The sequence below is a fragment of the Protopterus annectens genome, chromosome 12.part0, assembly GCF_019279795.1.
Source record: "Protopterus annectens isolate FY-2018-M chromosome 12.part0, PAN1.0, whole genome shotgun sequence".
Taxonomy (NCBI): domain Eukaryota; kingdom Metazoa; phylum Chordata; order Ceratodontiformes; family Protopteridae; genus Protopterus; species Protopterus annectens.
Window position 1 is genome coordinate 4433221 of NC_056746.1, and position 19756 is coordinate 4452976.

Here is a 19756-nt window from a genome sequence, read left to right on the forward strand (position 1 = left end):
AAGTTATTTTATTTTTTATTTTTTTGTGTCAGACTGTAACATTTCCCGGCTGTATTCACTATTTTGCAGTTCGATATTACATGACCAATGTTTAGGTGTTTGATCACCTAATCATTCGATCACGTAATATTAGACCCCTGGCTTTGTCCAGCAGAGTGGAGAACAGCAACTGTTATCCCCTTACACACAGGTGGTCTAGCAACTAACCCTGGGAACTGTAGACCTATAAGCCTAACCAGCCTGATCTGCAAGGCCATGGAAAGAATCATGGACCTTATCAACAAGGACATAGTCAACCTTCAAACTCTCAACCCGACCCAGTTTGGCTTCATTAAGAGTAAGTCATGCTTACTAAACCTGATGGACTTATTTGAGAATGTCACCAAAGCCCTGGACAAAGGCAAAGCAGTACATACTGCCTATCTCGACTTAGTCTGGCTTTTAACACAATCCCCTACTCAGTTATCATTGAGAAGCTCTCCCAGCTGGGCATTTACCTATATGTCACTGGATGGGTAACCAATTGGCTCACTGTCAGAGCCCTTACTATCAAAGTTGGGCATTCCACCTCCACCAGTAGAACAGTTATCAGTGGGGTACCCCAAGGTTTTGTGCTGGGGCTTCTACTGTTTGGAATCTGTTTCTTGAAGTCCTGGTTAAAGTAGACAGATTGTGGCTTACCAGGTTCGCAGATGACTGCAAACTGGAAGTAGTCAGAGTCCCCTAAATATATTGGCATATTACAGGAGGGGTGACCACAGACAAATGATTGTTGCCGAAGTCATGGTCTAAAACTAAATGCAAATAAGTACATCATCGTCCCTTTTGGCAACGAGGTAGCTCCTGCAAATTGCAATATAGGCAGCACCTCCATTAAGCTTCAACCCAGTGGTGCGTGACTTAGAACATGTGTCCACAATGGTAAGGAAAGCCTTTTATGTTGCCCCTCACATAAGTAAGGACATTGCATCCAAGACCAAGGATGTTATAACTTCTCTGTAATCCACCTTCATCAGACCACTAATAGAGTACAATGCTCCCTTTTGCATGTACCTCACCAGACACCTGCAGCAGCTGGAGAGACTACAGAGGGCACTGACCAAGAGAATTCAGGGACTCCAAAACATGACCTACATGGAAAGACTGAAAGCCCTGTCGCTATATTGTGTCCTACAGGCTGCTGAGAGACGACCTGTGCCTGGCCTACAGAGCAGTCTCTAACCCTGCCCTAGTGGAAATGCTGCACTTCCACAGATCAGATGGGATAAGAGTCTCTCGCTCCAGAAATGTCAACATAGCCTGTGACTTAAAACATGCTGGAGAGACAGATGCGTTTACCACACTGCCACTACTCTGGATTAAACTCCCAGTTCATGTTAAGCAGAGTTCCTCAATGTCCCTATTTAAGTGCAACCTGGACATCTGGATGAGAGACCATAAATTCACCCATGGGGTGACACCTATGTCCCTCATGGACAGGGGGAGCCGGTGCCGATTATAGATTTGCTCTGCAAATCAAACTATCTAACAATGGTCAGTTAGGGAACACTGGTATTACATAGCTAGGCTTGTTAAGGCCCTAGAGCCATTAGCTTAGTAACCATATATGGACCTATGAACTAGCACCATCTTGGGTCCTACAAAGTGTCAAGTTCTCTACATGTGTAGAGGCATAGGTATTTTTATTTCAATATTTTAACATTTCAGCTTTGAGCATTCAGTATTATTTTCAGTATATTGCTTTTCAGTAATTGACCTGGACCTAAAGAAAGATCATCTCATTTTTTTTTCTTCTATCTGGAGTTTAGACTTCTGTGAAAAAATGTTTGTTAAATTGCATGTTTTAATGAGCTCTTGTTACAAGCAGAAGATACTGTCGTTTCTGGGCTTTATAACATTTAGTTTTGCTTTTCTTTGTCTTGTATAGGTTTAGAAGATTTACACCTTGATGAAAGAATCATGCAGTTCCTGTCCATAGTAAATACAATGTTCTCCACAATTAACCATCATGAATACCCCCATTTTCATGCTAGACATTATTCAGTGACACCGTTAGGAACCCGATCTGGATTAATCCAGTGGGTAGATGGAGCTACTCCATTATTTGGGCTTTACAAACGGTGGCAGCAGAGAGAAGCTTCCATACAAGCTCAGAAGGTAAGCTTAATTTGTTAATGTGCTGTGTAGGATTTTAAGGCTTGTTCATTAATGAAGGTAATTATAAACTGTGTATCTACATACCTTGTTGGGTGGCCTGATTTATTTCCAGCCCTGTGGAAAAGTGAGATGGTGTTAATATTTGATTCTTCGTGTACATTTCTGTTTTTGTCCAGTTTCTTTGGCAGTTTCAAGAATAAAAGCATTTGACCATGGCTATAGTATGCATCATATAGCACATTATTCAGTTGTCTCCCATCAGTCAACAGTGCTGCAGGAATTTAAATTTTTTTTTAGAGCCTGTGTAATGCTTGCTGCATTTGAAGATCCGCTTTGTTAGAGGTGTCTGTTGGTGTTTGTAGAAGCAGCTTACTTAAGTGTTGCCCAATATTGCTCTCCTTCCGCAGCCAGGTTTGGAAGTATTCAAACTCTCCTTAAACCCATGTTATGAGTAGACAGCATCCTGAATGTTATAATTTTATGATTCAGGTCCCACCACAGATGTGTGACAAAGCTTTCTTCATCTGTCAGGCATTTCCTTTGTTCACCGTCTCGGGTGATGCTGTTTTTTTGTGGATCTTTTTTATTGACAAACTGCTGTGAGCGGTCCCATTTTAAAGAAGCTATTTATTGATGCATTTTATAACTTTAGCTTGCTCCCAAAAGTTTTTACTGTAGATTACTAATACTAAAATGCCCTGTGCTTAAAAACATACATCGAATAATTGTGTGCTTTTAGTATTTTTTGGGAGGGGACATGTTTTTGAAGCTTTTAATGTTAAGTGTGGTATTGACATTTTGATAAGGGCAGCTTTATCAGAAGGAGGCTGTAGCTTTAATGCAATTTTAAGGGTAAAGCAATGCCACTGGCTGTCTTTACCATCCGTCTTCATTTTAAACTTTTTTCAGTTTTTTTTCATTTGGAGGAAAGGAAGTGTAGTTTGAAAGAATAATCTTCTTGCATCAGATGTTTTTGCCTATTTACGTGTGTACATAGATATGTATATGTACATGCTTACATGCAGCTTTACAGTCACTTTCTGTGTTCGTTCATGTTTGTTACAGTTGCTTGGAGTAAACATTTGTATGTGCTTCATATCTCACTTCACAATGCAGTGAGAGTGAGGAGCAGTCCAGTAACAAGTAAGTGTGTTTGTGGTACAAGATTAGTGCATCTCTGAGAAAGCGAGATTGGCATTACTTTGTTCATCATATTGATCACTGCTGCAGTAGCTTAAGCTATATTGGTTAAATACTGCATAAGATGCAACAGACGGCCATCTTCCAAAGCTTCAGGGCATCTTCCATGCATCTAAACTCAGGATGAGCTGACTGAAAGACAGGTTTGGGCACCAAGGCCTTAAGAGCTTTCCTGCCACTTAGTGCTCCTCTGCAGGATTTTGAGGTTTAACAGTCAACTTCTGCTCTTTCATTGCTGGGCATAAAAGTTCCCTTTAGGGAAAGAAACCTTCCACATGTTAGGAAAGAATATTCCAAGCTAGGAATGTGTGATTTTATTGACTGCCATGCAACTTTATTGTACTTTTAAACTGGAGAGCACCATTGTTTTTGATAGTTAAAAAGTTAAATCTGAATTTGTTGCTTTCATTTGATCTTCAACCTGTGGGAATATGGATTTGGTAAGAATCCCACTCTGCCACATTTTCCAGCATTGGATCTAAGCTTTTCCCCTACCCATAATACCCCTGTCTCCCTCCTTCCCCCAGATCTCGTTTGCCTCGCGTTCAGTTAGCAGCGAGATCCATAAGCTCTAAGTTTACTAGTAGTGACTGCAAGTTTTTTTGGCTTCTTTCTTCTCCTTTTCTTCTCCTTTTTATCTCTCTTCTCTAATCTTTACCCTACCCGTGTCCTTTTTGCACTCGGGCATCGGTTCTCTTTAAAAAAAAAAAAAAAAAAAAAAAACCTTGTTCTCACTTTCCCGTGAATGTGTGTGTGATTGAGCTCCTTTCCTACTGCCATGGCAGAAACCCCTAAGCTGGGCTTTAGGAAATGCACTGAGTGTGGCTATAAGCTACCCCTTTCTGATGGCTACACTCTGTGTGTTGCATGTCTGGGTGTTCCTCACATGGACACCACCTGTTCGATCTGTGTGGGCTTCAACCCCTGCGCATTGATCCACAGGAGGAGCAAACTTATTCTGAAAGGTCTCCTTCCACCGCCTTCTGAGGCCTCTGCTTCATCTTCCTTCGCCCTGGCCTTTGGGACTCAACCTCCCGCCAAGAGGGACGGGGGACAAACACCACCAATAAAGATCAGTATAGGCCTAGAAAGCTGTTTCCCGACCACGCTTCTTCGGCCAAGCCCCCCGGCCAAATCCCATCCAAATACCAGCCCAGATTTCCCTCGGCTTTGGTCGCCTCATTTCTTGACAGAGGTCTCTCTGGCCCAATCCCCATTCTTGGCCTTTCCCGGCGCCACTCCAGGCCCATATCTGTGGCTTCCTCCATCCGGTCCACCCGTAGTCTTTCTAAAGCTGAGGTGGACAGGATGATGCGGAAGTTCATCTGAACCCAGATCTAGATGGGAGTCTTGCTGGATCCCTCCTTCTCCAGGGCTGGGAGAATGCAGTCTGCCTTTCTTCCCATTCTCCTTCTCCGATCCGACCCCTGGCTTCAGAGTCTTCGGGTATGAGCGTTCCTGGAGTTGAGGGGTTGGTGCCGGTGGTTCCATGTACCTCAGCGCCAACCATTGCCCTTTGTGGCTCGACCCCCTGTTTTGAGCCATCCGACTCTTGGAGCTGTAGTCTCTGCGCCGGATCCTAGGGGATGGTGTCAGCTTCTAGGTTTTTGGAGTCTGGCCTTCCACCTGGGCTGTCAGCGCCTGGAGGCTAAGAAATTGCTCCCCCGCCGAATCAGAGGGTGACTGATCTGATGTTACTCCCCTCAGCTTCGGGGATTCATTCACCCTCTGCTTTTGATGTGGTGGAGAGGGTTTTATCATCTCCCTCAAGACCCTTGATGTTATCTTCCTCAGAGTCCGCCCTGGCTCCCTCTTTCTGATCCGGAATCTGCCGGACCAGAAAGAGAACAGCCACTCTGCCCCAGAGAGTTAGCCCCCCGCAACTGGCCTGAGGTTTCAGAGTCCTCCCCAGAGAACACCCCCCCCCCCCCGAGGAGCTCCCTCTGAAATATACATGCAAAAGGAAGCAGTTGGACTCCCCACCAGAGTCCCTCACAGAAGACCCAGACTTGGAGGAATAGGAGTGTGTCCCCGATCCCCAGATGATGTCTCCTTTGGAGACATCATGGAAATCCTGCACCAGCGTGGGGAGTGGTCTGTCCAAAAATCCAAACTGGACAAGTCTTTATTCCTGGAGGAGTTTGACACAGGACCCTCTACCTCCTGGGTGGCCCCTCCCGCTGATCCTCTCGTGGACTTGTTTTCATCTCTGGGATGGAAGGAACCGGACACAGTGGAGCCTATTCCTAAGTGCCCTGACAAAACTTTTAGTGCCACATCGGACAGGCAACACTGGCCTTAGGGTTCCCCCAGTAGGTGGTCAGAGGATCTCTTTCTCTGCACCCAATAGCCTGGAAGTCTATCACAGACAATCACTGGGTGTTGCAAATTATATCCAGAGGATACTCAGTCCCCTTCCTTCAACCCCCAGTCCCTCCCAAACACCTCACGGATGTACCACCAATGCAACAGGAGGAGGCAGCACTGGAAATTTCCAAGCTGCTCGAAAAGTGAGTCTTCCAGCCCGTCCTCCCAGACCAATCCAGATCAGGCATCTATTCCAGGGTCTTTTTGGTGCCAAAGAAAACTGGGAACTTTCAACCCTAAACCTTTGAGTTGCCAAGACAAAATTCCAGATCACTCTCCAATCCATTATGCCCTTTCTGCAGGTAAATGACTGGATGTGCTCTGTGGACCTCCAAGGCACATACTATCACATCAAGACGGCAGGCAGTCTAAGGTTCCTCTTCTTCCAGCTGGGAGCCAATCATCAGTTCAGCGCGCTCCCCTTTGGTCTCCCCACTGCCCCCAGGGTGTTCACCAAAGTGATAGCTGCTCACCTGCGGCTGCAGGAGTTCCAAGTCTTTTCCTATCTGTACGATTGGCTCCCTTCCCCTCCCTCCAGGCATCGACTCTGTCAAGCCAGGGATCATCTTCTCAAGACCGCCCACCAGCTAGGCATAACCATAAATCTCATTAAGTCCCAATTGGATCCAGTACAAGTTCTCGACTTTTTTGGGGATTGATTAGATACCACTCAAAGCAAGGTGTTTCTAATTCCAGACAAACTTCAGTCCCTCTGACATCATGTTTCCTACATTGTTCAGACCCAGTATCCCTCTGTGGGGTCCGTTCTTTGGGCAATGGGGTCCATGGCAGTCACAATCACCCTGATCCCTGCAGCTCTTCATGTGACTGTCCTCCAATGGACTCTGGTGGTTCAATGGTCATTGCTAGACCTGCCCTTATCTCATCCGGTTCGATTATCTCAGGCTTGCAAGGAGTTGCTTCTCTGGTGGCTTCAGTCTCCGGATCGTCTGGGTCATCCATTCGTCCTCCCCGCCCTGGTGATCACTGTGACCACAGGCGCTTCCCTGCTCAGGTGGGGGGCATTGCATGGAAGGACAGTTCAAGCTACGTGGTCTTCCCTGGAAGACCCATCTGCATGTCAGTGTCCTGGAGATGAGGGTGATGCTGATGTTCTTAGTGTTTCACTGTTGCAGTCATCACATTTGGGTTATCTGCTTGCAGTAGACCTCAGTCGGCCTGATTAACAAAGTCTTGGGTCCTGCGTCGGTTGCTGTCCCTTCTTCCGTGATGTCCGGTCGTCAGGGGTATGAAACATGCAGCCAATGACATTACATCAGTCTTTCTTGCCGTGCAGTGCCCGAAGCAGTTCGCAAGTGCCGGTTGGCCGACTCCTGAAATTTTCGGTTTCGAGTTTCAGAACCGAAGTCTTCAACTAAAAGCTAAGTACCCCGTTGGGGAAACTTTTTCTTGCTCTTAACTGATGTCAGTATAAGTAAATAATTGCATTACTTGTGGAAAGCAAATACCTCATAAATATTTTCATTTGTACTGTATTCCTTGCCTAGACCCTGACCACGACGTATCTTGCTGTCGGTTTTGTAACTTATTTAAACAACGAACTATCAGCCATCTGTATATTTTCGCTTCCAAATATTTTGATGCTCAGTTCAATTATCCTGATATGTCTTCGGTAAGCCATCCGACTACCGACATTCCGAAAAAATGCAAAGATAAAGACAGAGACAAGCCACCTAGGTCCAAAGCTGCCGACGATGCTTCTCCTAAGCCAGTAGCCAGTTTGCCGGTACTCAGTGAGGCGCTTTTGCAGCCCCTGATAACCGCTACTTCAGATTCGCAGGCCTCTACTGAAACCATTTCGGAGTCTGGTATGCCGTGAGATGCTTCAACTGTGGAACCTGTGGATGTCTGTACCTTGGATGGGTCTGGAGCCACTGTGCAGGCACTGGCTTCTGAGGGTGTATTCAGGCCTACTGACGTCCGTATTAAACTGACGCCATCTTCTTCTTCAAGACTTTGAACTCGAACCATGCCTAGAAAACTGACGCCTAGACCGCATGATCAGGCCTCTATGCCTAAAAAACAAATAAGAATGGCTGAAGACCTTATTACTTTAATCAGGGGAAGCCAGCCTTCCCCCTCTAAAGAGACCTAGGACTGAGTTTGCTTATGATACTTCTCTCCAGGATTCTGAATTTTCAGTTTCCTCTGTCCAGGATTTACCCTTATCTACCTTTGAGGATTCTGATGCTGAGGACTCTATTCCCTCTGCTTCTCCCCCAGAGGATTTCTCTTTTGGTGAAACCTTGCATGCTCTCAGGGAGCATTTTCGTTGGGAAAGTCAGGATTTCTCTGATTCTAAAAAGAGGCTTAGGGATTTCTTACTCCTGCCCCAGCACAGGCCTTTAGCCATACCACTTGTACTAGACATGGTTGGTGATGCCTTTTCGGAATTTAGCTTGGCCTTGACTCTTTACCTCCTGCCCCCAGAAAACCTGATAGATATTACAGGGTCCCTGACTCTCACAAGTTCCTTTTTAAAAATCCTACTGCAGATCCTGAGACCATTTCACAGGGACCCAAGGGCATTAAAGCTACTATTGCCAAAAATCCTACCCCCTCCGATAGAGACTCCAGGGCGCTGGATAGATGGGGTAAGAAGGTATACATTTCTGCAGCTTTGGCCATTAGAGCATTAAACTGCCACTTTTATATGTTAGAGTATCAGCAGCATATTATTGGATTGCTTAAACAGAAAATTATGTTGATTCCTGATTGTGCTGAAAATAAGGATTTACAAGATTTGCTGCATTCAGCTGAACAGGTTGGAAAACATACTTTGCAATCTGGTTTTGATTCACTAGGTGCATCTTGCAGGGCTGCTGTAACTGGGTCTGCACTTAGAAGGCATGCTTGACTTAAGGTGCAATCCTTGCCAGATCATGTTAAAGCAAAATTACTGGATGCTCCCTTAAACCACGACCGCCTGTTTGGCAACAAGGCAGAAGAAGTTCTTAAAAAGATGGAGGAAAAAGCAAAATCTATGGAAACTGTTAAAAGATTTTTTACAAGTACAACCTCCAAGGTTTAGTAGGCATTGGCCTTCCAAGAATTATTGCTTTCCTGCCTCTTCCAGATCTTCTCAGTCCAAACCCAGATCCAGCAGAGCTCCCAGGCTTCAGTCCCTGGGTATGCACAGGACTAAGCAGTGGGGGTGGGGCTCCACTTCCAAATCTGGGAGTAATAAAACTCCCCCCTATGGTAAACTATCTCAATGACTTCTTTTTAAAACTTCCAAGCACTTGTCAGCTGACTGCCCCTTTGGGGGGAAAGATTGCTCTTCATGCCAAAAACTGGGAACTCATTACCCAGGGCAAATGGGTTTTAAATATGGTCTCCCAGGGATACAGATTTCAGTTCCACACATTGCCAACACCAATCGGGTGGCCAGATCTTCCCCCAAATCAATGGGCAGAGGCCTAAAAGTATTTTCTTTCTTAAGCATGGGGGCTATTCAGTTGGTACCAGAAGAGGAAAAGGGACAAGTTTTCTACTCGAGACTTTTCCTGGTACCCAGAAAAGACAATTCATGGCATCCTATCCTGGACCTGTGTATTCTAAACACCCTTTTGCCGATTCCAAAATTCAAAATGCTGACTTAACCAGTTGCTCCCCATGCTAGGCAAAGACGCCTGGTTGGCAACACTAGATTTAAAGGAAGCATACCTGCACATCCCAATCAGGGAAATCTTGTAGAAGATACCTACACTTCAAAGCAGGCTTCATGCACTATCAGTTCTCTGCACTGCCCTTTGGCTTATCTACTGCGCCCAGGGTATTCACAAAGTGCCTAGCTCCAGTCATTGCATTTTGCAGGCAAAGAAATATTCAAATATACCCATATCTGGACAATTGTCTAATTCAGGCAGAAAGCCAGGACATGCTTTTGAATTATCTGACCTTTGTGCAAAAGGTACTAACTTGTCTGGGGTACACCATAAACGAAAAGAAATCACACCTGGTACCCTGTCAACAAATTATATTCCTGGGAGCAAGCTTGAATACAACTTCCCAGATGGCTTTCCTCACACCGGAGAAACAAATTCGTTTGACAACCTACTTTAAGCAAGTGGCCACAAAAACCCTGCTGTGTCTGCAAGGCAAATACTACAAGCCTTTTGGGTTCATGGCCTCCTGCATTCTTCTAATTCCATATGCAAGACTGCATTTGAGGAAACTACAATGGTATCTAAAAAGCCTATGGTGTCAACATTCTCAGGATCTAGAAACATTGATTCCTATCATACCTTGCCTACGTTTAGAGTTCCTTTGGTGGGCAGAGGCCTGCCACCGAAACAAGGGACTACCTTTCACACTACCCCCTGCCGCCCAAACCCTAACAACAGAAGCATCAGACTATGCATGGGGGGCTCACCTGGCGGGGAAGTGCATTCAGGGCAAATGGAACCCAAGTCAAATGCACCTGCATATCAATCAAAAAGAAATGTTAGCTGTACAGAATGCTCTGACAGCCTTCAAGGACCACATTCTTCCAGGACAATTAATGGTAAAGACAGACAACACCACTGTTATGTGGTACATAAACAAGCAGGGGGGTACACATTCTTACCCCCTCTGCAGACTAGCCATGGCATTGTGGAACACAGCCCTGAGCTGCCAAGTGCATCTACAAGCTCAATTCCTGCCAGGAAAACTAAATACACTGGCAGACGAACTAAGCATAAACCTCATGGACCCACACGAGTGGAAACTGGAACCAAGGATTTTCAACGTGTTGACAAGCAAATGGGGGAGACCAGTTATAGACCTGATGTTCGTGTTTCACTGTTGCAGTCATTACAATTGGGTTATTCTGCTGGCAGGCTATCCGCAGTCGGCCCGAGTTCCAAAGTCTAGGTCTGGCGTCGGATCCTGTCGCCTCCTCCCTGACTTCAGTGTGCCAGGGGTATAAAAGATTCAGCCGACGCCATTTTCTTCAGTCTTTCTTGCCGCGCAGTGCCCGAAGCAAAAGCAGTTCGCAAGTGCTGGTCGGCCGACTCCTGAGATTTTCAAATTCGAATTTCAGATCCGAAGTCTTCATTAAAGCTAAGTACCCCATTGGGGAAACTTTTTTCTTGCTCCAGACCGATGTCAGAAAAAGTTAATAATTGTATTTCTTGTGGGAAGCAAATACCTCATAAGGATTTTCATTCTTACTGTATTCCTTGCCTAGGCCCTGACTACGACATTGCTAGTTGTCGGTTTTGTGCTAGATTTAATCAATGCATTATTAAGCTTCGGTACTATTTTGCATTTCATTACTTTGGCAGAAGATTCAATTATATAATGCCGTTGGAACAGCCGACTACAGGAGTTTATAAAAAGCGCAAAGAAAATGAAAAGGACAGACATCCGAGGTCCAAAACCGACGAGGCTTGTGTGTTAGGCCTGTCGCTGGTTCTCAGTGAGGTGCTTTCGCAGCCCCTGACGCCTGCTACCTCAGAGCCACAGGCCGCTTCTGACTCCCATGTGGAGCCGACTAGGCCACTGGAAACTCAAGGTATTGGACACTCGGAAACTATTCCCTCAGATAGGTCTGGAGCCGCTGAGCAGGCATCGGCTTCTGAGGGTGTTTTCAGACCTATACAGTTGTATGTAAAACCAACTTCAGCTTCAAAGGCAAAGACCAAAGCAGCTTTAAAGACAAAGAAACAATTACAGCATTCTCCTGGACAGGCCTCCATGCCTAAAAAACAGATGCTTAAAATGGCTGAAGAGCTAATTACTTTGATCAGGGGTTCCCATCCCCCTCCTGATAAGAGGTCTAGGCAAGAGATAGAATATGAATCTTCAGATCAGGTTTCCATTTCCTCTGATTCCTCTTCTGAACAGGAATATTCCCTTTCTCCCTATGTGGATTCTGATGCGGAAGAATCTATCCGTTCAGCCTCTCCTCCTGAGGATTATTCTTTTGGGGAGACCCTGCATACTATGAGGGAGCATTTCCACTGGGAGAGCCAAGATTACTCAGAATCCAAGAAAATGCTCAGAGACTTTTTTATTACCTCAACACAGGCCTCTTGCTATTCCTCCTGTTTTAGACATTGTAGATGTATTTTCAGAGTCCGGTCTGTCTCCTGACTCTACCACCAGCTCCTGTTAAGCTAGATAGATACTACAGGGTTCCTGATTCACATAAATTTCTTTACAAAAACCCTGCTGCTGACCCAGAAACTATTTCTCAGGGTCCCAAGGGGGGGTCAAGGCTTCCACTGCAAAACCCCACTATCCCCTCTGATAGGGATTCAAGGGCCCTGGACAGATGGGGGAAAAAGATTTATACTTCTGCTACCTTGGCTGTAAGAGCATTAAATTGTCAGTTTCATGTAGTTAAATATTAGCAATATCTTATATCACTGTTTAAACAAAAAATGATGGCAAATTCAGTATGTGCAGAAAACAAAGAAATGCAGGATTTATTGTATGCAGCTGAACAAATGGGAAAGCATACTTTGCAATGTGGTTTTTATTCTCTAGAGGCCTCCTGCAGGGCCGCAGTTACAGGTTCTGTCATTAGGAGGCATGCTTGGTTAAAAGAACAGAATCTGCCCGATCATGTTAAAGCAAAACTATTAGATGCTCCCTTGCAACATGATACCTTGTTTGGTGTTAAAGCAGAAGAGGTGTTGAAGAAAATGGCGGACAAAGCTAAATCTATGCAAACCGTGAAGGATTCCTTACAGGTACAGCCTCCCAGATTTAGTAGGAACTGGCCTACAAAGAATTGGTCCTTTCCAGTGTCAGACAGGCCACAAAGAGGCAGATACAGACGCCCCAGAGGCAGATCACAGCCCCAAGGCTCATACAGGCCTAAACAATGGGGTGCTTCTACCTCCAAAAGTGGAGAGGAAAAATCACAGCCATACAGGAAACAGTCTCAATGATTTCCCCCTGCCCAGCACCAAGCACTTATCTTCTGGCAGCTCCTTTGGGGGGGAAACTAGCACTTTTTTCACAAAATTGGCACATGATCACCCAGGACAAATGGGTCTTAAATATCGTATCTCAAGGCTACAGGTTCCACTTTCACTCCCTGCCAAGACCAAACGGTATGCCAGACCTGCCACGCAATCAGTGGGCAGAGGCACAAAAACAAGTTTCATCTCTCATGGACATGAGAGCCATTCAGCAAGTGCCACAGCAAGAGCAGGGTCAAGGATTTTACTCAAGGCTATTCTTGGTACCCAGAAAGGACAAAACCTGGAGACCAATACTGGACCTGTCTATCCTAAACACATACCTGGATATTCCAAAATTCAAAATGTTAACTCTGCAGCAGCAGCTGCCCTTGCTGGGCGAGAAAGCTTGGCTTGTGACTTTAGACTTAAGAGGCATACCTGCATGTCCCAATCAGTCAGTCATGCAGAAGATACCTCAGATTTATAGCTGGTTCAATGCACTACCAATTCTCTGCACTGCCCTTTGGCTTATCTACTGTGCCCAGGGTCATCACAAAATGCCTGGCACCAGTAATTGCATTTTGCAGACAAAGAGGAATACAAATATATCCTTACTTGGACGACTGCCTTATTCAAACAGAGAACAAGGACATCCTACTACAGCATCTGGCATTTGTAAAAAGATTACTAACAGGTCTAGGGTACATAGTAAAACGAAAAGAAATCAAAACTCATACCCTCTCGAGATAATATTCCTGGGTGCAAGCTTAAATACAACTGCCCAGATGGCTTATCTCATGCCAGACAACACACAGCTGACTACTTATTTCAAAATGTTGGCAACAAAGGCCCAGTTATCTGCAAGAAAAATTCTGCAGGCTTTGGGCTTCATGGCATCCTGCATACTACTAATTCCATATGCAAGACTGCATATGAGGAAACTTCAGTGGTATCTAAAAAGTGTTTGGACTCAACATTGCCACAGCCTGGAAATAATAATTACCTTCATTCCCTGCCTGCAACAGGAGTTTCGATGGTGGGCAAATGCCTGTCACCTCAACATGGACAGCCATTCACCTTGCCCACAGCCAGGCAGACATTGACAACAGATGCATCAGATTATGCCTGGGGGGCCCATATGGCAGGAAGATGTATTCAGAGCACATGGTCCGCAAGTCAAATGCATCTACATATCAATCAAAAAGAGATGCTAGCTGTTCAGAATGCCCTGACAGCGTTCAAGGATATACTTCATCCAGGACAACTACCGATAAAGACTGACAATACTACAGTCATGTGGTAGATAAACAAGCAGGGGGGCACGCATTCCTACCCCTTCTGCAGACTAGCCATGAACTTGTGGGACACAGCACTGACTTACCAAGTACATCTGAAAGCACAATTCCTGCAAGGAAGGATAAATACTCTGGCAGACGAACTGAGCAGAAACCTAATGGATCCCCACAAGTGGAAATTGGATCCACAAGTCTTCAGCATGATAACAAGGAACTGGGGGTGCCCGGACATAGACCTATTTGCCTCCCCTCACAACTACCAACTACAGAGATTCTGCACAAGGACTTAACACAAGCAAGCATGGAAAGTGGATGCTCTATCTTTCAGCTGGAAAAATCTAACAGTATATGCCTTTCCTCCTCTGCCTCTCCTCCCCAAGGTACTCCTCAAGGTCAGACAAGAGAAGCCAAAAATTATTCTAATTGTCCCAGACTGGCTCCGCCAGCACTGGTACCCAATCCTAAAGAGCTTGTCTCGATGCCCAGCTTGGACATTACCTCAAATTCCTCACTTATTGACCCAACAAGACAGTATGATACTGCACAGCCAACTCAGGACCTGAAACCTGGCAGCATGGCGAATAATGTAGCCATTCAAGACGCACATCTCTCTAAAGCAGTGATGGATGTTATTTTGGAGGCCTAGCACCAGAAAATCTTATGCAGAAAAATGGAAGAGATTCTGTGCTTGGAACCAGGCACAAGGTATTGACACGACTGTTCCAAATATTCCTCAGATTTTGCAATACTTAACTGAGATGCTGGATAAAGGCTTTTCCTTTTCATCGATTAAAATTCAAGCCTCTGCCATTTCGGCTCATTACAATACAGAACCACCTATTTTTTTCTCATCCATTACTAAGGCAGTACCTCAGAGGGGCCAAAAACATAAGACCTCCAAGGAGAGCAGCAATACCTGCATGGGACCTCAATTATGTCTTGGAAAAACTCACACTGCCTCTGTTTGAGAGAGCCTCTGCAGCTGATATAAATTTCTTATCCTGGAAAACAGCTCTGCTGCTAGCAGTTACCTCTGCTAGACGAGTCTCTAGAGTTGCAGGCACTCATGGCTGTGGAACCTTTTATCATTTTCCATCCTGACAGGGTTTCTCTAAAGACAAAACCCTATATTTATGCCTAAGGTAGTGTCCAGTGTGACCCTTAACCAAACAATTAATTTGCCTACTTTCTATCCAAACCCACAGAATAAGGGTGAGAGACTTCTGCATTCTTTGGACATTCACAGGCAGCTACGCTTCTACTCGGACAGTACCAAAGCTTTCAGAAAGACGGAACAATTTCTAGTGGCATATGCTGCAGAATCGCAAGGAAAGCCCATCTCAAAACAGACCATTTCAAAGTGGATAGGCCACTGCATTCATTTCTGCTATTCACAGCATGGCAAACTCTGCCTAAGGGCATTTGGCCGCATTCAACCAGAGCAGCAGCCACTTCAGCAGCCTTCCTCAGAGGAGTACCAACCAAAGACATCTTAGAGGCTGCAATTTGGAGTTCAGTACATACTTTTACAAAGCACTATCACTTACCTCTCTACAGTAAGTCCAGGGCAGGCTTTGCCACTGCAGTTCTGCAAGGCCTGATAGCCTCTCCTAACCCTATTTAGCACCAGCCTCCCAACCTTAGCTTTGGTATTCAACCCAATTGTAATGACTGCAACAGTGAAACACGATGAACATAGTACAGTTGTGTACCTACCATAAATGTAGATGTTAGAGTGTATTCACTGTTGCAGTCCAGGTTACTCTCCCTCCATCCCTTTTTTCACCTTGCTGGGACTTATCTGTACTTCTCTATTCTATACAACCTATGTGGTGTATTTGCTTGTAGATGAAGGAAAAGTTGATTTTTGTATATGCATGTGTATTGGCATAATTTAGCCTACCATTTTAGGGGCACCTGACATCTGGGGCAAGAAAAACTGAAGAAAATGGCGTCTGCTGCATCTTTTATACCCCTGCCGCACTGACGTCTGGGAGGAGGCGACAGCAACCAACGTCGGACCTAGACTTTGGAACTCGGGCCGACTGCGGGTAGCCTGCCAGCAGGATAACCCAATTGTAACGACTGCAACAGTGAATACACTCGAACATCTACATTTATAGTAGGTACACAACTGTACTTTTGCCTCCCCCCAGAACTATCAATTGGACAAATTTTGCACAAGGACTCCCCACAAACAAGCTTGGAAAGTGGATGTTGTGTCCTGCAGCTGGAAAAAACTATCACTTTATGCTTTTCCTCCTCTGCCTTTATTCTTCAAGGTACTACAAAAGATCAAGCAAGGCAAATCCTCCATCAAAATTCACGCCTCCGTCATTTCAGCTCATTATAACAGAGAACCTCCCCTCTTCTCTCATCCACTGCTCAAGCAGTTCTTCAGAGGGGCCAAAAATTTACAACCACTGAGGAGAGCTCCAACTCCCACCTGGGACCTTAATTTTGTATTGGAGAATCTCGCCCTTCCTCCCTTCGAGCCAGCTGCTACTACAGAGTTAAAATTCCCTTCTTAGAAAACAGCTTTCCTTTTAGCAATCACTTCAGCAAGAAGGATATCTGAATTACAGGCCCTTATGGCAGTGGAGACTTTGTTCATCTTTCATGCGGGCAGGGTGTCCCTCAGGACCAATTCCTCCTGCATGCCCAAGGGGGGTATCCAATGTGGCCCTTAATCAGTCCATTCATTTGCCAATCTTCTTTCCTAATCCACAGAACAAAGGGGAACGGATACTGCACTCCTTAGATGTGCACAGACAACTTAGATTCTACTTGGACGGGACTAAACTTCAAAGGAAATCTGAACATCTGTTGGTGGCATTTGCTGCAGGGGCAGAGGGAAAGGCCATTTCAAAGCAAACCATGTCCAAATGCGTAGGCCACTGCTATCATTCTGCTACAAGCACCATGGAAAACCTATCCCACAGGGGATCAGACCCCACTCAACCAGGGCTGCATCCTGTACAGCCTTTCTCAAAGGCGTCCCTACCAGGGACATCCTAGAAGCTGCTACCTGGAGTTCTGTACATACATTCACCAAGCATTCCCATCTGCCAATTTTCTCTAAATCCAGAGCTGGCTTTGCCACTGCAGTCTTGCAGGGCCTTATAGCTGGTCCTAATGCTATCTAAATTCCTCCTCCCATCCTTAGCTTCAGGAATCTATCCAAGTGTGATGACTGCAACAGTGAAACACGAAGATCATAGTACAGTTGTGTACACTTACCATAAATGTAGATGTTAGAGTGTATTCACTGTTGCATTCCTGGTTACCCTCCCTCCAGCCCCCTTACTTCTTTTGGCTATACCTCTACTCTCCTTTACTATGCTCAAAAGCTTTTTGGTGTATTTGCTTTTTTGTTTGAGGTATAACCTTGTATATTTATAGATTTTATTGCTTCCCATTAGAGGGGCACCTGACATCTAGGGCAAGAAAAACTGATGTAATGGCGTCTGCTGCATGTTGTATACCCCTGACAACCTGACGTTACGGAAGAAGGGACAACCGACGCAGGACCCAAGACTTTGTTAATCAGGCCGACTGAGGGCTACTTTAAGCAGAACCAAATATGATGACTGCAACAGTGAATACACTCTTAACATCTACATTTATGGTAAGTGTACACAACTGTACTTTGGCGTTGCAAGCTCTTCTTGCCCATCTTCCCCAACAGACGATTACCATCCAGACCAATATTTCTGTAGTATGGTACATCAACAGACCGGGGAGGGGGGGCAGGTTATACCCCCTTTGTCGCGAAGCCATGAGATTGTGAGAGTGAGGAATCTAATCTAGCCATTTTCTGGTGGCAACGCACATTTCAGGGTGGTCCAACATTCTGGTGGACAGGCTCAGTAGATTTATTCTAATGCATTACAAGTGGTCTCTGACTCGTTCAGTAGCGAAACAGATTTTTCTAAAGTGGGGTAGCCTTGCTGCAATCTTTGTGTCTCCTTCCAAAGCGAAGTGCACCGATTATTTTGCACTGGACTCCTCTCTGGGGGACTCCCCCAGAGATGCTCTAGTTCATGCTTGGACCTCCGTTCTACTGTATGCTTATCCTGCACTCCCTTTAATTCCGAACTTCATTCAGAAAGCTCAATGGCTAGAAAGCTTAGTGATCCTCATTACCCCCTCTGGCCTCGCCAAGTTTGGTTCCCTTCTCTATGGTCTCATGCAGTGTGTCCTCCTTCGACACTAGATCCAGTTCCGGATCTGATCACGCATCCCTCAGGGATCCCACACACAGATTATTAGCCTGAAGATCACGGTTTGGCTGCTCCAGTTCTAGTGATAGTTAGGACTCCCTGACTGTCTTCTCCAGTTGAGAATATTTTGGTAGCAGCTCACAAGTGTTCCACCAGGAAGGTTTACTCCATTAAGTGGAAACATTTTTCTGTTTGGGTTTCTCAGCATGATCTGGACCCCTTTACTGCTCCAGTCCCCACCATTTGGGATTTTTTGGGGGATATTTATAATCATGATGCTAGTTTTTGTGCGGTAAAGGTACAGTTGGTAGCGATCTCCAGTTTTCACATAGGAAAGAATTTGGCTTCTTCCAAGCTTTGTACAGCCTTTTTGAAAGTTACATTTTTACTCAGGCCTCCAGTCAAGGACCCAGCACACCCTTGGGATCTTACCCTAATGCTACAAGCTTTGGTTTCTCCCCTTTTTGAACTAGCAGCTACAGTGGACTTGCAATGCTGTTTTGGAAGATGGCCTTTCTGGTCGCACTTACTTCGGATAAGAGTGTGTCTGAGATCCAGACCTTGTCTGTCAAGCCCCCTTATATGGTGTTTCATAAAGACAGAGTTTCCTGAAGGACGAACCCTTCATTCCTTCTGAAAGTGGCATCAGAGTCTAACATTAACTAGGTTATCAGTCTCCCTGTTTTCATACCGAACTTCCAGAATAAGGGAAAGTATAAATTGTATTTGCTTGATGTTCATAGGCACCTACGCTTCTATTTACATAAAATAAAATCCTTTCGTAAGTCTGATCACTTTTTGTTTCCTTTTCTAATCCTTTTTTAGGGAAACCTATTTCTAAGGTAACTATTGCTTGTTGGATCTCTCAATGCCTAGTGTTGGCCTATCGAGCTAAAGGATGATCTCCACCAGGTCATGTCAGAGCGCATTCTACCAGGTCTGTAGCTACTTCGGCAACCTTTTGGTCTAGGGTTTCCTTAGATAACATTTGCTGTGCAGCTACTTCAGTGTCATCAGATATGTTTCTGACATTAGAAATTGGATCTACTTTCCAGAAGCAGGGTATCTTTTGGCTCTGCCCCTCCACCGTGCTCTGGAACATCCTTCCATGAGGACCTCCCAGGGCTATTTAGTAGCTGGGAACTCTGTCCCACAGGTTGGAGATCAAATGAAAACAACTTCTTCAGATAAAAAGTTATGTACTCACCTTAATGTTCCATCTTTGTTGCTTTTCATTTGTCTTCAACCTTCCCTCCTCCTTCCCCCTTCCTTATGTGGGCTGTTTAGTGGAGCAGCTGGAAGAGGCATAGCCCCTACTCTGGTGAGCCTTTCTCTTATTGTGTTAATGGGTGCTAATGCCAGACTGTTAGGCAAATAGGTTGGGGGTGCTACTGTCTGCAGCAAACTTGATCTGAGGGGAGGAGGGAGACAGGGTATTATGGGTAGGGGAGGACCTTAGAGCTTGGATCCGATGCTGGAAAATGCAGCCGAGTTGGAGCCATGCTGTATCTGTATTCTCACAGATTGAAGACGAATGAAAAGCGGCAACTCAGATGGAACGTTATGGTGAGCACATAACCTTTTTAAGCATTCT

General features: G+C 45.2%; 1 protein-coding gene across 1 annotated transcript in view; it reads left to right on the forward strand.

The window, feature by feature from the left end:
- Nucleotides 1-19756, forward strand: part of LOC122817306 (serine/threonine-protein kinase SMG1-like) — a gene marked incomplete in the record, with an annotated part of 2898779 nt that overhangs the window by 2108627 nt on the left and 770396 nt on the right. The window contains 1 exon segment of the mRNA XM_044090530.1: nt 1928-2157. Within this exon segment, the coding sequence (XP_043946465.1) occupies nt 1928-2157 (230 nt within the window).